This window comes from Petaurus breviceps, unplaced genomic scaffold, assembly GCF_028583685.1.
Source record: "Petaurus breviceps papuanus isolate PSGF00001 unplaced genomic scaffold, PetGlider_PUasm1.0 90386, whole genome shotgun sequence".
NCBI lineage: Eukaryota > Metazoa > Chordata > Mammalia > Diprotodontia > Petauridae > Petaurus > Petaurus breviceps.
Window position 1 is genome coordinate 320,546 of NW_027187236.1, and position 20,108 is coordinate 340,653.

Genomic DNA, 20,108 nt, shown 5'->3' on the forward strand with positions numbered 1-20,108 from the left:
TGGTGAGATTCCTTACTCTTCCTTTTGGGACACTCAGAGGGGGAGAGCTCATAGAACCATAGGAGGATGTTAGAATGGGAAGCTAAGAGATATATACAGTTCAAGTCCCCTTTTGAGGAAAAAACCACAAGTCCAGGCAGAGAAGAAGGTATGTAGCCCTAATGTAACATTTGAAGAGGTTGAGGCCCAGAGTGTCTGGCCCAAGGTCAGTAGTATGAATGACCCATCAGAGTCCCTCTGTTAGATTAAGGCCATGTGTACCTAACTGTGAGAATTTATATTGTTATCTAGAGAGGGACCTCCATTAATGCTTAACAGAAAGCATGTCCCTGTGGAGCTAGGACAAAGGCATCCGTTTTAATGGTTCAGACTCTTGAATGCTACCCAGGGTCAGGACTGATCAGCTTGGTGCATTGGGGGCCCTCAGCAATGAAAGTAAGGAGACTGAGCTCTTTCTGCCTTTGTCTCTCCCCACTCCCACCTCTTTCCACCCTTAGGCTAAACCGGGATCAGACCACTGTCCTGCAGGATGAACGTTTTGTCCCCTATACCAATGGGACTCTGGCAATCCGAGACCTTCAGACTAATGACACGGGATCCTATTTTTGTCAGGCTGACAATGATCAGAACAGGGTTTCTATCCAGGCTCATCTTCAGGTCAAAGGTCAGCACCCCTTTCCCACCCACCTTCAAGCCTTTGGGCCCTAATCTCTTCCAGCTAAGGCAGTCTTTCCTCTCTGACTGGAGTTGCCCTCAAGGAGAGGGGCCAGGGCTGCCCATATGGGACCAGGGTAATACTAACACTCTTTCTCCCAGAGGCCACTCGGATCAGGAAGGGTCCCCAGAACCAGATTGTCAAGAAAGGCTCAAATGTGGAATTTCTGTGTCACGTGTCCTTTGACCCCTCCCTGGAAATCCAAATAGATTGGTACTGGAATGAACAAAACATCAAGGACATCTCTGAGGGTGACAAGTAAGCTGAGGGAGTTCCTGGGGCCTGGGCTCACTTTGTAGTGTCAGGACCTGCTTTAGGCCCTGGGGAGAGGAGGGAGGATTGGAAAACACAGGGGGCCCCTGCCTTGAAGCAGGGAGCCAAGATGGCAAGGAAGGGAAGGGCAGCCTGGTGAAGAGGGGAAGGGTCTGTGGTCACCTCATCAGACCCAGGGCTCCCATTGGGCAGCAGATAATTTGTGCTCTCTCTTGTACCAGGTACATTGTAAAGGAAGATGAGTTGACCATTAAAAACTTGGACTATACTGACCAGGGAAACTATAGTTGTGTGGCCAAGACTTCCTTGGACTCAGTAGAGGAAAAGGCTACATTACTGGTGGTGGGTAAGTCCTAGAATCAGAAGGCAGGGTGGGTATGGAGCCACCGTTTGTCCATGTAGGTAGATGGTGCTAAGGGACCGTGAAGGGAGAGATGGGGCGAGGTGGTTGTTCTGGGCCCCTCAGAGCACTGAGAGTACCCCTCCTAGCCCCTGGATTCACATGCCCATCTTCCATTTACAGGGAGCCCTGGGCGTGTGGGCCAGCTAGAGCTGTATAAACAGAAGGATTTTCATGTCCAGCTGTCTTGGAGCCCAGCGGAGGAACATAACTCACCCATTGAGAGTAAGCTCGGACATCTATCTTGCTGTATTAGCTCCAGCCCATCCTGCCCCGCTTCCTTCAAACACTTAAGATTTCATAAAACACCAAGGGGCTCAGGCCTACCCTGCAGGAATGCCCAGCCTGGTCTCATCCACAGGTAACATGAAGAAGAGCTAGGCTGTGATGGAAAAGACATGCTGTATGGTACAAATCAAAGGATAGAGGGCAGGGGTGGGGAGCTTGCAGCCTAGAGGCTACATGTGGCCCTCTAGGTCCTCAAGGATGGCCCTCTGACTAAATCCAAACTTCACAGAACAGATCCCCTCTACGTCCTCAAGTGTGGCCCTTTGTTCCGTGAAGTTTGGATTCGGTCAAAGGGCTGCACTTGAGGACCTAGAGGGCCACATGTGGTCTTGAGGCTGCAGGTTCCCCACCTCTGCTGTAGGGTCACAATAGAGAGGGCAGCAATTAAAGAGAGAGGGGCCTAGGGTGACAGCGGAGGGGAAGGTAGAATCCAATTCTACTATGCCTAGATATCATCAGCCAGAGACAACTTTGAGTGGGCCAAGCAGTTGAGCATGGGCACAGATATCTTGGCACAGGTGTTATTTCTTCCTGGCTATGACCTGTATAGGTCAGAGGGCAGAACTGGAAGAGAGATGGGAGAGAGAAAGATCTGAGAGAAAAGCTTTATCATCTACTTCTTGTCTTCATCTACATTTCTCGATTTTATCCCTTCTCTATTCTCATGACTCCCAAAATTGGTTCAGCCCCTTATCACCTCTTTCCTGGACTTCTGTAATCACCTCCTCACTGCTCTCCTCGCCTCCAGTCTCTTCCCTCTTCCATGAAGCTTCCATAACCATCTTCCTTCTGCACACTTTTTCTGTTCCTGCTCACCAAGCTGCAATGGTTCTCTCCTGTGCTTAGGATAAAACCCAAACCCAAGAGCTTTGGCTTTCTCCAGTGCCAATGGTACCCTGGCCATCCCAGCACCCAAAGACCCACAGTCTGTGGTGGTGATTATGTCAGGCCTCCCCAACCTGGCCCTAACCTCTCACTTCAGTCTTCTTCTTTTGTTTTAAATATATTTTCATTTATATATGTATATATTTATACACAAATATCTTTTATGTTTTACATCATTGTAATTTTCCCCAGTACCCCTTTTCCCCCACCCCCAAAGACCTAGCCAATATAACAAATGGTATTTTTTTGAGAAAAAAGAAAGAAAAACAGATGAGGAAAAAAAATCAGCACAACCAATCAATACATTGGGAAAAGTGAAAAATGTGCAATGTCAAACACCTATGATCTCCCACCTCCACAGAGGGGTGGGTCAAGAGTGTCCTCTTATACCTCCTCTTTGGAATCCTACCGAATTTTTGTAATTTTGCAACATCTTCAGCTTTATCTTAAGCTGTGTGACCCTAGGCAAGTCATTTTAGAACTCTGAGCTCCAGTGTCCCATCTGTAAAGTGGGAATGATAATAACACCTAAGCTTGTAGAGTTATGAGACTCAAATGAGAAAATCGATGTAAAAGCAAGCTATTATTGGGATGATTTTTGCCTAACTCTGGTTCCATTGGAGTCACTGCCATTCTACCCAGGCTGGATTCTTGACTTTCCCTTGGATGTACATATTTTGCTCCTGCCTGAAAAGCTGTCCTCCCTCCTGTCTACCTTTCTAGAGTCTACTTACCTTCCAAGACCCAGCTCAAGGGCCACTTTCCTTCACCTTTCTCCTCTGAACCCCTAAAGCCTTAAAGCCTGTGCCCTGATCTCCCCTCAGTCACATAGAGTGTTGTCTTGGTCTCTGAGTGTTGGGTATGGATGAGGCTTGCTGCCTCTCCAGCCATCCTGGGAGCTCCCAGTCAGTAGAGGGCCCAGGCCCTCCTCCTCCCAGTGGAGTCTAGGTCAAAGCTGGAAGCATTCATTGATTGGCTATTGTTTTGCTCCCTGGCAGAGTACAACATTGAGTTTGAGGATCAGACCATGGAGCCTGGAACCTGGTACCCACTGGCCACAGTGCCTGGGAACGAGACTTCAACCAGGCTCAAGCTGTCTCCCTTCATCCACTACAACTTTCGTGTCATAGCCAACAACAAGTATGGTGCTAGCGAGCCAAGTCCTGACTCAGAACCTTTTGTCACCCCCAAATCAGGTAAACTGAGGTGTGGAGGAGGGAGGCCAGTGGCGGGGGGGGGGGTGCCCACAGACAAAGGAATAAAAGAATGGTGGAATGTCAGAGCTGGGAGGGCCCTTAGACATCATCCAGTTAACTCCTTCATTTTTCAGGTGGGGCAACGGGTCTTGAACTTGAAAGGGGAAAGAACTTGCTCAAAGCCACCCAGTTAGTAAGTGGCAGAACTGGGCCTAAGTCCTGGCCAGGTCATCTAGTGCCTTAGATGTTAGAAGTGGGACCTGTCCTCCCTTCCATTCCCTCCACTCCCACTTTCTTTCCTCTGTCAAGGAGCAGAGGTGGGGTGGGGCATTAACAAATGAAGATATTATGTTTCAGTTCCAGAGAAGAACCCTACAGATGTCAAGGGGGAAGGGAATGAGACCAACAACATGGTCATTTCTTGGAAGGTGAGTGAGGCTTGGGTAGAAGGCCCTTTTTCCCAATGTCATCCAGAATTTAGTACAGCTGGAGAGAGGCCATCCAGGGTTTTTAATGCAGTTGGAGAGGGAGGCAGTCTCAAAGGTTAATGGAATGAAATGTTGGTGCCCAAAAGGGTTTGGCCCTGGGCCTTGCTGGGTGAGTCAATTTCCCAGAAGTCTAAGGCAACTGATATAGGAACTGATATAGGGACAGTATCCTTGGCCAAAGTGTGTTCTATTATAGTCTTCTAAACCTCAGTGATCTCTAACCCTTGACTTACAGCATTGAATCCTCTTGACCTTTGTGATCTCTGAGTTTGCTTTAGTTCTTTGTGTTCTAAAATCTTTATCATCTGTTCCCTAATGACCTTTCTTTCTTCTTGATGCCCAGATCTAGTAATTACTCCCTCTTTCTTCTCTTGCTTCTGCCACCAGCACATGCTAAGGCCAATGCATTTCCTAGGGTTTATTTACAAGGGAAAAGGATACTATAATTTATTTTTGTCAATCTGATGGGTGCAAGTGGAAGTCCCGAATTGATTTAATTTTCATTCTTCTTATTATTTAATGATTAGGAGTATTCTTTCATGTAGTTATTAATAGCTTGCATTTCTTCTTTCAGAAATCTGGCTGTTCATATCCTTCAACGTATTAGAGGAATGACTCTTGCTCTTATGTGGTTGTATCAATTTTGGCGGATACATTCACAGTAAATGTTTTCTCTCCAATAAAAAACTCCATTCTTGTTTTAGCTGCATTGATTTTGTTTGAGTCAAAGCTTTTAAATTTAAAATAATGAAAATGATCTTACTTTTTTTTACCTCCAAAAGTCAGTGTAACAGTAAATAGAGGGCCAACCACAGAGTCAGGAGATGTGGGCTTGAGTCCTGTCTCTGGCACATACTAGCCAGAGACCTAAAAAAGTCACTTGACCTCTCAGTCCCCAAGATGATTCTCTAAGACTAAGTTACAGAACAGTTGCAAATGGTCTACATTAATAGAGGGAGTTTCCTCACTGAAACAAAATGAAATCACCGTTCTATACCAAAAAAAGCCACGTCATAATTATCTGTCTGGTTGTTTTCCTCTATCCATAGATTTAGAAGATGCCTCCTTCTATTCTCCTGTATCTTTCTATTTCACCTTTTATATTTAAGTGAATTATACATTTGGAGCATGTTGTAGTGTGAACAGAGCAGTGGGCTCAAACTCCAGTCAAAATGGGGGCCATTAAACTGAAGACTAAAGATTGACTTAGAAAACCACAGATTAATATTATCTATGCTTTAATGGATTTTTGTTTCTTTTTCAATATGACATTTTAATTTGGTTTGACTGTGCTTGGGAGTGTTATGGGCTTTGTGTTTGACCCCTGTGGTGTAAAATATTGATCTAAACCTAATTTCTATTGAGAGCTTCTGTTTTCCCAGCAGATCTTGTCCAATAAGAAGTCCTTACCCTAGCGGTTTGTATCCTGGAGTTATAAAACTCCTGCCACCAACATATTTCAGATCATTTTATTTCCCAGGGTTTATTTGGAAAGGACAAAAGTAGAGATGGAGCTAGGGAAGGAACTCACTCTGAGCCCGAAAAAAATATCCCTGACCTTGTCATCCATTCTTTTTTTTTTTTTTTAATTTGTCAAATCTTTATTGAGTAGGTAGAAAATGGAGGAAAGGTCCAGGTTAGTCCATTTTGACAGCCACCTTCCTCATGGCAGCCAAGATGTCACTGAGCTCTTCTCTCTTCTTGACCTGTATGGGAATGTGAGTTCCCATCCTTTTTTTTTTTGATGAACTTAAGAGCTCTCTTATCCTTGGAGACCTTGAACAATTCCATGGTCCTCCTCTCTTAAGAGGCAAACCCATATACCTCTGGATCACATCTCTCATAGACTTGGTGTTCTTGCCCAATCATATATGGCAGTGTCTGTGTCTCAGATCTGGAATGCTCTTGGTGACTTTGGGACTTTTCTTGAGGTCTATGGCCATGGAGTAAGAAATAACTATGGCTACGACACTATTATAGATGCAATGTCAGCCATAGCAGAAGTCATCCATTCCTAATGGATTTTCCTCACCAGTACTCATTAGACTTCATATAGAGGTGACTGTAAAAACTGAGAATATCAACTGTACTTTTGTCCTAGACAGCAGAGCACAAGTGACTGTCAGGTTCCAATCATTCTATGAGAAACATTGGAAGGAAGTATCCATATAGCCTCGTGATGCTTTTAGCCGTGGATGACTGAGAGACAAAAAGTATCCATGCCTGGGATATATTGTACTAACTTCCAAAGTAGATGTCGAGAATTCTGATTTTGAAGACCCTCTGGGACCAGAAGAGGGGAAGGAGTAGTTAAGATAGAAGTTTAGCAAGAAGGCAAATGTATTTTTATGAGTGTGATGTAGAATGGACCTAAGGAAGAGTTGGAAGATTCAATTCACTGACTCCTGACCATTGCAGAAAAGATCTATAAAACTTCCCTTGTATGAGGATAAATTATCTTAGAGAACATTTCAAGAACCTGAATTATATCATTACAGAATCCAGTAGCCCATATGCATCACCCACACTAGTAGTACCAAAGAACAATGGAAAGATACATCTATGTTCTGACTACCACACCTTGAACAAAAAACCCTAAGGTGGTTGATAGACTATGCCAAGAATTCAAGATGCCTATTACACAGCCAGTGATTTTCTGTATCAGATCTGTGTAGTGCTTACTACCAGAAGAAGATGGCTTCCATCTTCCCTGTCACCTTTTATCAGTTTGCATGCATGGCCAGAATGATCTCAGGGACACATGCAACTTTCCAAAGACTGATGGAGAAAGCAGTTGGAAGCAAGGACAACCTGCAAGTACTGCTATACCTTGATGAAATTATTTTCTTTGGGAAGATCTTGGAAGAACATGAAGAAAAAGGCTGATGAAAATGTTAGATCAACTAGAGGAAAATGCCTTAAAACTTTCCACTTCTAAGTGCCAGTTTTGTAGAGCCCCACATGGGTAACATCTCAAAAGCTGTGAACACTGACCTAGAGAAGGCAGAAGCACTTCTGACTTGACCAGATCCAAAGAATCCCAGCACTTAACATAGTACCTGCTCAGTAAATACTTGTTGACTTGACATGACTCTGACTATGAGTTCAGCATCTACTACTAGCCAAGGAAGAAAAATGTGGATGCAGATACCCTATTTAGAAGGTCATGTGGCACTGAGACTGGCGTAACATCTGAAGAATGAAGGAAACTTTATGTAATGCCCAAGCTGGAATGCAAACAGATGGCAGTTTGCAGCTGGAAGTTGGGGACTTCCACCAGACAGCATGGCAGCAGCATATGGGAACCTTGCTCTATTGAGCTAACACTAGTTACTTTAGTTGTCTGTGGATGACTGGCGCAGGGAGCAGATGGCTGACAGACTGGAAACATCCAGTGACAGTAATTAACTCATTTGAAGCCTAGGGGGCAATCTGAGGGCCACTTGGTTTCTTTCTTGTTAGCTTTAGGGAGTTTCCTTTAGTTGAAAAGTTCTGAGTTCAGTCACTCTAAGCCCCCAGTTGGGAAAAATTCTCAACACCTATGCATAAGTTGCATTCTCTGCCTAACCTTACATTTATATTTATCTCTAGGTAATCCCTAGTCTCTTTGTGACTGATGTACAAATAAGTTTACTAGAAACATTTGGGTAACAGAACGTTACTGCATAGTGCAAGGGTGGGGAACCTACAGAATCCAATTCTGCCAAAGGGCTGCACTTGAGGACTCAGAGGGCCACATGTGGCCTCGAGGCCGCAAGTTCCCCACCCCTGGCATAATGTCTGTGGATAGGCAGGCATTAGGAGGAGAAGTTGGGGAAAGATCTGATCTTTTTCTTGGGACTTCTTTCCTTTATCTGGATCTTCCTGTCCACAATTGCCCACAGAGCCTTGTTATTTCCCTTCTCTGCCACAGCCTAGTTCTCCCTTTGTCCCATGGTTGCTCCAACCTCTGGAATTCAGAAGCTCAGAATCTCTTCTTCCCTGATTCTGGGAAAGCTTTTCCCTTTTAAGAAAGTATTGGGGTGGGGGAAGGGGGTGGTGGTGTAGGTGATTCAGTCTCATACAATGGCTTTGATTGCTTCAAGAAGGTATACAGGCCCTATTCATACTCAGTTCTGACTGATTCAATTAAAAAAAATGCTTTCACTCAGTCAAAGCACCAGCATCAAATGGGGGCAGTTTCTATTATACATCCCACCCTTGCATTTTCATTATGCATGGTCTGAGGATTATTAAATGGGGGTAAAGTGCCAGGATCTAAGAATTATGTCAGTCAACAAGCATTTATTAAGCACCTACCACATGTCAAGCACTGCACTAAATGTTGGGGATACAAAGAAAAAAATGGAGTCTTTTTTTTCTAAGCTTATGCTTTTTCAAATGAGATTTTACACACACACACACACACACACACACACACACACACTGTAAAGTGCTAGATATTATTATTATTCTGTCAGGTTGTGGACAGAGTAACAAGTTCTGGAGATTTTAAAACAGAAAGCAGAGTTCAGAGATTTTGAGTTTTATTATATGGGTCCATAGCTGTAGAGTGTGTGTGGGGGGTTAATGCCCCCATAGAAGTCAAATATATTTTCTTTTTTTTAAAAATAAGTTCCTTATTTATGTTTTACATTTCTAACATCATCATAGTCAGTATCCCTCCCCTTACCTCTCTCAGAGAGCCATCCCATATAACAAATAGTAATTTTTTTTTTGCTTTTTGGAGGGCAATTGGGGTTAAGTAACTTGTCCAAGGTCACACAGCTAGGTTTTGTGTGTGTGTGTGTGTTAAGTGTCTGAGGCCAGATCCGAACTCAGGTCCTCCTGACTCCAGGGCCGACACTCTACTCACTGCGCCACCTAGCCGCCCCATGAAGGATCAGTGACACTCTTTTGTTTCTTTTTGAAGGGCAGTTGGTGTTAAGTGACTTGCCCAAGGTCACACAGCTAATAAGTGTTATATGTCTGAGGCCAAATTTGAACTCAGGTCCTCCTGACTTCAGGGCTGGTGCTCTGTTCACTGTGCCACCTAGCCACCATAAATAGTATTTTTTAAAGAGGAAAAACAATTAGCACAACTTATAGAAACATTGAAAAAGTGTGAAACGTGCAATGTGTAACCCATGTGAATCTCCCACTTCTCATATGTTTTCACTGGAATCCTGTTTGATCTTTATGATTTTTTAATATTCATTTTCTTGGCTCTTTATCAGTTCATGTAGTTCTTTCCATGCTTCTCTGTATTCATTAGACACATAATTTCTTACAGCACAGTAATGTTCCATTACATTCACATACCACATATTTGTTTAGCTATTCCCCAATCCATGGGCATTTATTTTATTTCCAATTCTTTGCTACAACAAAAAGTGAGGCTGTAAATATTTTGGTGTATATGGGGACTTTCTTCTAATCTATAGCTTCCTTAGGGTATGAGCCCAGTGGTGGAGTCTCTGGTTCAAAGGAGACATTTTAATCACTTTATTTGCATAATTCCAGATAACTTTCCAAAATGGTAGTACCCTTTCACAGTTCCACCAACAATGTATTAGTTTGCTTATCATTCCATGACCTATCCAAGGTTGACTGTTGACATTTTTGGGTTGTCTTTGCCAATCTGCAGGGTGTGAGGTGATGCCTTGGGGTTATTTTGACGTGCATTTCTCTTATTATTAGTGATTCAGAACATTCTTGCATGTGGTTGTGAATATTTTGCAGTTTTTCTTTTGAGAATCATTTGTTCATGTTTTTGGTTAAAGGTATTTTCTCCTGCATCCCACTCACCCTTCTTCCTCACTCACTCATTCCCTACAGCCCCTAAAATGGATGGATTGGAATGGGCCCGAATTGAAGTATCGAGTGCAGTGGCGTCAAAAACATGAGTCAGAATGGCAGGAGGCTATGGTGAGAGCCTCCAAATTTGTGGTATCCAACACACCCACCTTTGTGCCCTATGATATCAAGGTCCAGGCAGTCAATGAAGTGGGGAAGGGACCTGACCCCCAAATTGTCATTGGCTACTCTGGTGAGGATGGTGAGTACCTGGCCCATGGAAGAGGGTGAGTGGGTATAAGATAAAGCTAGGAGTCTGTGGGTGTATGGGTAAGAAAATTGGTTGTATGCTGGAAGAGAGAATGTTAGCTTACTCTTCTCTAGTGCTGGGGTCAGTGGCAGTGAGAGGAGATGGGCACACCCCAACTTGGGTCTATGGGTTTGTGTCCAGTTCCCCAGGCCATCCCTACGGTAGCTATTGAGCTATTGAATGCAACCACAGTGAGAATCAAATGGGGGCCTGTGGATCTGAATGAGGTCAGAGGGCATCTTCGTGGATATAGGGTAAGGAGTCCAAAGAAGATAATTGGGTATGGGGAGCTGGAGGGGAGTGGGATGTGAGGAGGCCTGCTGAAGAGGGGCCAGGGAAGAGACAGTAAGGGATGTTGGAAAAGGGAAAGGAGGTTGGCCCAGCTGAGCCCCCTTGCCCCCAGAGTGTTCCCCTTCTGAGATTCTCTAAAGTACATTCCCAAGTCTACACCATTGGGAAGAAGGCCTGAGATCCAGGAAGAAGCACCCACCCACTCTACCATTTGCTTTCCCTCAGGTGACATACTGGTGGGTTAATAGCCGCTGGAGCAGGAGCAAGAGACATACCCCCAAAATGTTCATCGACAGGCCCTCCAGTGCCACAGAAGCTGTCCTCCCAGACCTGCGGCCCTACAGTGTCTATGGTGTGCAGGTGCAGGTGTTTAACGGTCGTGGCCTGGGGCCCCCCAGCGAGACTATGCAGTTCCATACTGAAGAGGGAGGTGAGCCCTTGTCCATTCCAACCCTCCGTGCTCCCTGGGTTCTTACTCGATTCTGACTTGTCTTCCATCACACTCTGCAGTACCGGACCGCCCACAGTCTCTGCGTCTGCGCCGCCTGTCAGACACAGCCCTGCAGCTGTCATGGAAACCCCCTCTCAACCCAAATGGGGAACTCAAAGGCTATCAGCTTCTGTACAAGCCCAGTAAGTCCTCTTTGTACCCTTCTGGCCCAGACTGTTAGCTAAAACTGTGCCTGGGCAGATTTTGAAGGGTGGAGGGGAGGTAGAAGCAGGTTCTGTGTGAGTGGGGCAGTTGCACTTCTGGAGACCCTGAAGGGGAGGTTTGGGGACAGCATCCACTAATAGGAGGAAGTCCTCCAAATACTGGCACCCTAGGGTGAGACCCAGTTTGCTCCATGCCAATTATGGCCCTAATAATGAAAGAAGAATCTCTTGGACATATCCAGCATGACTGATTGTGAGAGGCTTACCCCTTGTGCCCACCTGGGGGGTGGAGAGGTGCCTACTTTCAGCATTCATGGTATGAGATGGCCATCATGGGAGGAGGTAATCTTGGAGGGGGGAACAGTGGTGCCAGTTTGGTACAGACTTTGGACCATCCCTATAGTTAAGGTGGCAGAAGAGGAAGACATAGTGACCCAGTTTCTACCTCCCACAATCCTGACGCTCAACCTGAGTGGCCTCGACCCCCAGGCTTTGTACCACTTCCAGCTTCGAGCCACCACCAAAGTGGGCCCTGGCGAAGTGATCACCCAGGAGGGAAGTACCATCCTCAAATCAGGTGGGAGCCTGGGGCAGAGGGAGGGAAGGGGTGGGGAGGAAAGGAAAAGAGAGGCCTGCCTGCCACCCACTACCTGTTCAGGCAGAATGAGGTAGACCTCCATCTTCTCTGTCCTAAGTGGACCAGGAAGCCCTGATTCCTAGAGGTCAATGGGATGCCTATGGTGATGAGGGGGCCAAAGTTGTAGATGCCCAAGGGGGGAAGGATGTTAGAAGTGAAAGGATGGGAAGAGATTAGGGATACTGTCCCCTTACTCTCCCACAATAGTTCTTCTCTCCTCCTGGCCATTCCACAGGGATCCCAACTTTTGGCAACATCTCAGCTGTGACCAGTGAGAATGCAAGCACTATTTATTGGTACCCAGAGGAGGGACAACATGATGTCACGTTCCAGATATGGTTCAAAGCCTTAGGAGGTGAGGACTGGCTCAAGGTACTTCAGGGGTGTGTGTGCTAGTATGAATGCCAGTGTGTGTGTGTGTGTAAAAAACAGAGGAACAGAGGCAGAGAGAGACACAGAGAGAGAGAGAGAGAGAGAGAGAGAGAGAGAGAGAGAGAGAGACAGAGAGAGAGAGAGAGAGAGAGAGAGAGAGAGAGAGAGAGAAGGAAGAGGAGGTGGAGGAGGGGCAGGGAAGAGTTCTCCAAAGTACAATTTGTCCCTCCTGCCCCCAGGGCACGGGCATTCAGCCAGCCCTGCCTTTATAACCTCCACAGCTCCTGTTCCCCTTGCTGACCCCTGCTTCACTGGCCACCACCTGCACTGGTCACCCTCCATGGCCCTGCTCCCCAGCTGTCCCTTTCACAGGCACTGAAAAGGCTTCCCCCCTCCTTGGTTTTTAGTTTATTCATGTAAAAAGTATAAAGGTGAAATTGCATTTAGGGCCTTTGGTGGGGAGAGCAGGGTCTGGACCTGGGTAGGGAATCATGACTGATCAGGATAAGGGGATTCCTTGTGGAGGGAAGTCCATCCACTAGTTCAGGTCAGCACTGGCATCTTTGGGTCAGAGGTGGGGCTGGAACCAGGACTGTGGACTCTGAGACTGATTCTCTAGGCATTATAACCAGGCTGCCTGTCATTTGCTCATTTAATTGTATGCTGAGCAAATCCCCTTTATTGGGATGGTTACAATATAGTGAAAAGAAATACAAAATGGAGTGAAAACATTTCTCGGTGGTGGCATTTACACAGTCATTTTTGTTTTTCCCTCACCGTTGAGATCAGAGCTATGAGACCTTGGACAAGTTCCTCACCTTTCCTGAGTTTCAGGCTCCTCATCTGTAAAATAGATTTGTGCTGAAACTCAAATTGAGAATGTGCATAAATCGCCCTGTAAACCTTAGAGTATGAAAGAAATGCCTCTTCTTTCATCTTCCATCATCATCATCATTATTGATATGAGGTGTCACGGCACCTCAGCTCTGGAAAGTGTGAACAAGCATGACATAACAGATAGATTTGGAGTCCGGGGACCACCGTTCAAATTTGGTCTCTTAACTGTGTGACTTAAGTAAGTCACTTCCCATCCCTGGGCCTCAGTTTCCCCACCTGTTAAATAAGGGTGTTGTAATAGCTGGTCTCTGAGGTCCCTTCCAACTTTGGATCTAATTGGAATCTATGACAGTTTCCCTGCTAGTGTGAGTAACTGATTTGGATGATTGGGTGCGATCTGGGGCTTTTAGTGGTTATTGATGACTTCTCATTCCCTCAAGGTTGTCAAGCAGCTATGATGACCTGACATAAGCAGGGGAAGAATTAAAGAATAGTCTTTCAGTTAGAAGTATCATTGCGTTCCACCCATTCCATCAATATGTCTGATTTTTATACCCCTTTCACTCCCCAATGTACATCCCTCTGCCCCAGAATTCTTTTTTGAAATAAAGAAAAATAGTTGAACAGTACCAACTGACACAGAGACTTCTGTTTATAGAATATGCTCCATTCCTCACCCATAGACCCCCACTTCTCTGCCAAAGGGAGCAAGGCATGGCTCATCATTGCCATATCTTGGGAATGGAAATCGATCATTCCTATTGATCTGAGTTCGGCAGTCTTGTCAAGCTGTTTCTGTTTGTACTTGTCATCATGGCGTGTTTTTTTACTTTGTCCTGCTTCTGAGTATTTTTCAAGTGTCCTACTTGTTCTGAGGGTCAGGTGAGAACGTATGTCAAATGAGGGCGATCGATTATTAGTCCTGTTATCGTCATTATTAGTTTCCTCTTCTCATCCAGTCAGGGAACTCTGTTAGCGGGTCTCAGGCTTGACTGACACTTCGATTTCTCTTGTTCTACTTCCTGGCTTGAGTCGTTCAATTACTGCCTGGTTTGTTGAAGGGACTTTGGGGATGTTTTGATGGTTTGTGGGGGTGGCAGGACCAAATATCTGAAGTTATTATACCTTTGGGGATATTTACCTGCTGTCTTCTCTCTCTCTGTCTCTCTGTCTCTCTGTCTCTGTCTCTCTCTCCTCCTTCTCCCTCTCCCTCTCTCCCCCTTTGCCCAAAGATAAGAAGAATCTGATGCCCCAGCATGTCAATTATAGTCAGAAATTCTACGTTCAGGAGAACCTCCAGCCTGGCACTCATTACATAGTCTACTTCTTTGCCTATAACTACACAGATGAGATGGTGCTTTTCAGGGAGATGGAGGTGAAAACCGGTGGCATAGGTGGGTCCTCAAGCCCAGAACTGCACCTGGGTCCTTTGGTACAATATAAGGTGATGCTGATGGGGTTGAAGTGTATGATTACAGACCAAGCCCTGATCCATTGACTGAGTCTTGACTCTGGTCCTAGAGTGAGCCCTGACCCTGGCCACATGCCGTGGTCCTAGACCGAGCCTTAACCCTTGTCACTAGCTGAATGCTCACTTGGGCTCACAATGCATGATACAAACACATACCCATTTTCAGGACATCTGAGCAAGAGGCTGTGGATGCCTCAGTGCAGACCTTCCCTGCCTCAGAGTGGAGTGTCCTCCTACACTGTCTAGAACACCATCTTCCTTTATAAAATATTGGTTAAAGGATTAATTGGACCTGGAAACCTCCTGGTTTCTGAACCAAGCTCATTCTAAGTGTGTACCAATCAGGGGGATTGGGCTCTGTGTGAGGGCCTGGAAACTAGGGACAGTTCCTTAGCCCTGTCTTGCTGGGGGGTGGGGAAGGGAAGCCTTTGCCCTTTCCTTCAGAACTCGAACTCTTCCCCATGTGCTGGGCAGGGTATTCCTCTGAGTTCCTCATGGCCATGTGCTTTAGGGTATTCACTCAACATAACAGTCCGTAGAGGTTCTCAGACATAGGTTCTGTTTGTTTGTTTCCTGGCTTTGGGGCTGGGTTCTACATCTCTGTCCCTCCCCCCTCAGATCGAGTGAAGCTGTCACCCGGGAACTTTGCCACCAGGAGCTGGTTTATTGTCTTCATAAGCGCCATGATCCTTCTCCTCCTCATCCTTCTCATCCTTTGCTTTATCAAACGCAGCAAGGGTGGCAAATACTCAGGTAAGGAGATCTGCGAACTGTCTTTCCCCCCCCCCACATGGATACATATGGACATGTACTGATGCACACATACCCACACATGGGCAAACACACATGCCCATGCCTGGAAGGTCACTTAGGGCTTGGGGATACTGGCCCCCATGTACTGGGGGAAGGGGTGGGGCCAGGGAAGCCAAAGTGAGGCAGGCGGGGGCAGAGATGGCCACATGTAGAGATACTGTGAACGAAGTGACAGGGGATTTTTTCTGACTCATTCACCAAATGCTTTCGGAGTACCTCCAGGACCCAGTAATGGACTCTGTGTGTGTGTGTATTTGTATGTGCATATGTTTGTATATTTGTATGTGTGTGTGTGTGTGTGTGTGTGTGTTTGTGTGTAGAGGGCAAGGGGCAGGTAGGTTCAAAGATGAGGAACATAGCCCATTGCCTCCATGAAGAGCACCTGCCTTGCATTATTATGACGGTTAAATGAGATGGTGTTTTTAATGAGCTAGAAAAATGCCAGCTCTTGGGGCAGCTAGGTGGTGCAGTGAATAGAGCACCAGCCCTGGAGTCAGGAGGACCTGAATTCAAATCTGGCCTCAAACACTTAACAAACAAAAACTGTGTGACCTTAGGCAAGTCACTTAACCCCAATTGCCCTCCAAAAAAAAAAAAGAAAAATGCCAGTTCTTGGTAGACTCTGATTCCAACCACAGGCGGGATCAGCTCTGCCCTGGGATTGTTACACTTCCCACAAGGCTGTGGGTGCTCAGGGGAGGATTTCTGGGGGGGGGGGGTCTTTGAGCTTTGTCTGGAGGGTTGGAACAGGTTTCTGGAGGTGGAGATGGAGAGTAGGAGAGAAGGCAGTAGAAGCCACCTTTTCCTGTGCCCACAGTCAAGGATAAAGAAGACACACAGGTGGATTCTGAGGCCAGGCCAATGAAAGATGAGACGTTTGGCGAGTACAGGTAAGAGTGGGGTGGGCGAGTTGTGGGGCATGCTGGTGTCCAACTTGTCCTTGGACGGCTAGCGGGCTGGTTCAGGTTGCTGTTGGGTGGGCCTCAAGAGGGGTGCAGGAGCCTACCTGATCCCATGTTTTTCTCTCTCTTCTTTGCTGCTTGGGTCCTTCAGGTCCCTGGAGAGGTAAGGCAGCAGGGAGGGGGGCTGGGTACAGGCCAGGGTCAGAGAAGCAGGCTAATCAGCACTGCTGGGGGTGGTATTTTCCTTCTAGGGGTGAAGGGCACTGCCCTATACCCCCATTCCCTGACACTTTTCTCTTATTCTCCCCTGTCCACACCAGCTTCTCTATCCTTAAATATAGGTAACTGTCTCCACCCCAGACCTGTCCCCCGAGCAATTTCCTTGCTTTTGTATCCTTTCTTGGTCCCTCCTCTCCCTATCTCCCTCCATGGCTCCTAGTCTCAGGAAAAGCGTGACCCCAATCTTCCTACCCCCATTTCCTGCTCCATTCCTACCTCTTGTCCCCTGAACTGAGCTTTGGGGTCTGCATGTCATAGTTCTGCTCTCCTGTCTTAGAGCTGGGCTGCCCCTCTTCCCCCTAATTATGGGATGTTCCAGATGCCTGGGTGAGGGGATAGGGAAGAGCTAGTGAGAGTCAAAAGTGCCTCCCAGTGCACCTGTGGTACCTTGAAAGTTGGAGTGGGAGGCTCTGAGTTCAAATCCTGGCTTTGCCACTTATCCAGTTTACTCATCTGTAAAACCAGGAGGTTGGACTAAATGACTTGTAAGGCCCCTTCCAGCTCTAAATCTGTGGTCCTATGAATCAGCCTAGACATACTTTCTTTGGGTATCACTGACCTTGGCAAACCATGATGGACATCATATTATTATATGCATTATTCTATTACATATATATCTCATTATACTGTGGCTGTGAACCAGTATCTATTCCCCCCGCCCCCACAGAGACACATACAGAGACACACATTCGCATTTCTCGGGTTTCCCAAACTCACGTCCTACCTATGGACCTGACTGCGGAATCATCCGATGAATCTATCGGTCTCTCCAAACTCCGCTAACGCGCATGCTTCCCCTCCCCGTGAGCTGGGAAGGCTCCTTGCACATGCTGGGCTTTGCACGCGCTCGCTTTGAGAGGGGAAAGCCAGACGCGGTGCAGGTGGGGTCTCCCTTTCCCTCCAATACACCCAAGCCTCCCTTCTCTCTTCAGCGACAACGAAGAGAAAGGCTTTGGGAGCAGCCAGCCGTCCTTAAATGGTGACATCAAGCCCCTAGGCAGTGATGACAGCCTGGCCGACTATGGCGGCAGCGTGGATGTTCAGTTCAACGAAGATGGCTCCTTCATCGGCCAGTACAGCGGCAAGAAGGAGAAGGAGGCTGCTGGGGGCAATGACAGCTCTGGGGCCACTTCCCCCATCAACCCCACTGCTGTGACCCTGGAGTAGTCCAGCAGTGGCCCAGAGGGGGAGGGGAACACCCCCTCCTACCAAGCCTGCTTCCCTCCCCCTCCTAACAGAGGGGTTTCCTCCATGCCACTCCAGCAGGAGCCCCCTGCCCCTACTCCTCTGTCCCTAGGTGGGTGGGCTACATGGATTTGGGGGCTCCCCTTCTCCTCACCCCTTCCCCATATAATTGCCAAAAATACAGTTCACTCCCCTTCCCCATCCCTCCACCCAGGTTTGCCCCAACCCAGGGACTGACCCCTAGATGTAAAGTTACCACAGCTGGCCCTACCCAAAGCCCCTTCTAGCTCTTTTCTCACAGTGGTGACAGTTTGGGAGGGTATGAAGGGTAAACCCCAAGCAGTGTCTCCCAGCCCCTGTGACCCTCACCCTCTGGAAGGTCTGGGGAGTGGTTTGGGGGGAAGCCTGCCAGGCTGATCTGGGGGCTGCACAAAGCAAGCCTCTTTAGGACTGGGGCTAAATCCTCATTCCCTGCCTTGCCTCCTAGGCCAGGAAGGGTGTGCCACTGGATAGCTGGAATGCCCCCACCCCCAGTTCCTTTCTCTTTGCTCCATCAGTTGCTTTCCCCCTCTGCAGACGGGCCAGGGCTGGGGAAGGGAATCAGATCTATTGCTGGGCCCATCTCCACCACTCACATGGCTCAAGAGAACCAAGTCCCCCCCCCACACACCAGGTCCCCGAACCCCTCCATCCTCCTCCATGCCTTCCTCACTCCCCCCAGGTCCCCTTCACACTGCTTCCAGGTGCATCTCATACACAAGCTGCCTTTGTTACACATACACACTGGACAAGAAGCCGAGTGGCCTCTGTCAGTCGCCCATCAAGCGTCTGACTCCCTCCTGCCTCCCCAGGACCCGGTGCCCTGCCCATATCCCTCTCCATTCCCCAGTCTCTTGGGTTGGGACACAGAATACACAGACACAAGCTCTCCCCTAGTCTGTCACCCTCCCCCTGGTTTCCCCTCACCCCCACCCCCCAACCAGTGCATCCTTTCTCAGTGTAAATACCTTGTGACTTTGGAAAGTTTGTAGCCTCTTTCTCCCCCCCCCACCTCCCCCCACTGCTAGTGTGTAGGCCCATGTCTGAGTCTAGGTGGTTGCCAGGTTTCCATAGCGATTAGCTTTGATAAGCCCATCCCAAGAAAAGAAAAAAAGTACAAAAAATGAAAAGGAGAGGGGGGGGAAGTGGACACTGTCACCCCTCCGTCAGCGCTGTGGCAGCCTCTGTCTGTACACGTCCACTTGGTCTGTTGACAAACTCCAATGCCCTCTTTTTTATATATATATGTACATATATGACAGAATTATAACAGGCAAATAAAAACCTGGAAATGACATTGACAACTTTGGCTGTTCTTCAAGTAAGTTTTCCATGGTGGGCCAGGGAACTGGAGAAGGTCAGGGAGGGGAGTGGGACTTTGGGCTGCTCCCATTCCCTCTCTCAGCCTCAGTTTCCTCCTCTGTAAAGTGAGAGGGCTGGGCTAGCTTCTCCTTAGGTGTCTTTCTCCCAGATGAACTGCATACAGGAGCTGAGATCTTGGCTATAACCCAGGCCTGGTGGGGGTTGTTTTCAGAAGCTTGGAACTTGAGCAGTAGGTGTATGAGCACCTGTATCTTCATCTTCCCAACACCCCTGGCCAACTCTTATGCAGGTCATAAGGAATGTCCTGCAGAGCCTCAGTTTCCTGGAGAAGGAGGTCATTTGCAAATAAGACACCAGAGCAATCTCCCTTTGGCTGTTGGTTCTCCAATATTGCCATCCCAAAGTCACTCTTCTCCAAAAGCTGTCTCCAGGCACTCATCTCACCATCCCATCACTAACTGGGGTGACTTCTGTGTGCCCCTTTCCCTAATCATTCCATAAAGTGCAAGCCTGTGGAGGAGGGGGCTCAATTTGTTCTGTTTGTCCCCAGAAGGTAGAACCAGGAATAATAGGGGTGATTCCCATTGGAATAAGGTGAATATTGATGAAAATGAAAATAAGGAAAAACTTCCTCACCAGTGTGTGGTGGGTACTTCAAGGGGGCAGGAGTTCTGCTTTCTGGGGGGTTTGCCAGCAGATTCTAGTCTCTGAGGGTCTTCCCCTCCCAGATTGATTCTTACCTAGCCTTAATCCCTGAATGGGCATTGCCTCACAGAAATGGAGACCTGATGAGGTATGTGGGGTGCTCAGGGAGGACTAGTCCCTCTAGTGGGAGTGCTGCCGAGCCCCTTTTCAGGGCTGTCCATCCACCTTTAGTGTCCACTTTGCACCCACATCTCTCCTGTGGCTCCAAGAAGCTATAGCATGCTCAGCAGCCACACCCCAATAGAACCATCTTGGCAGATGGGCTAAACC

General features: G+C 47.3%; 1 protein-coding gene across 1 annotated transcript; it reads left to right on the forward strand.

Moving 5' to 3' along the window:
- The first annotated feature begins 414 nt into the window (after positions 1-414).
- On the forward strand, positions 415-19,106 carry L1CAM (L1 cell adhesion molecule). Its single transcript, XM_069108452.1, has 16 exons — positions 415-664; positions 817-973; positions 1,210-1,334; positions 1,512-1,613; positions 3,560-3,757; positions 4,115-4,185; positions 10,063-10,282; positions 10,472-10,584; positions 10,847-11,051; positions 11,132-11,254; positions 11,679-11,852; positions 12,148-12,267; positions 14,354-14,515; positions 15,211-15,345; positions 16,223-16,295; positions 17,519-19,106. Exons 1-16 carry the CDS (start codon positions 430-432, stop codon positions 17,751-17,753), a joined length of 2,448 nt encoding a protein of 815 aa, XP_068964553.1. The 5' UTR covers positions 415-429; the 3' UTR covers positions 17,754-19,106.
- Positions 19,107-20,108: the final 1,002 nt, after the last annotated feature.

What these genes read in the sequence shown, in the direction of transcription:
- L1CAM (XM_069108452.1), top strand. Translation starts at nt 430, where the DNA reads ATGAAAGTAAGGAGACTGAGCTCTTTCTGCCTTTGTCTCTCCCCACTC. An exon ending in GGCTACATTACTGGTGGTGG is followed by an intron (nt 1,335 to 1,511) that starts GTAAGTCCTAGA and finishes TTCCATTTACAG; the next exon opens with GGAGCCCTGGGCGTGTGGGC. An exon ending in ACATAACTCACCCATTGAGA is followed by an intron (nt 1,614 to 3,559) that starts GTAAGCTCGGAC and finishes GCTCCCTGGCAG; the next exon opens with AGTACAACATTGAGTTTGAG.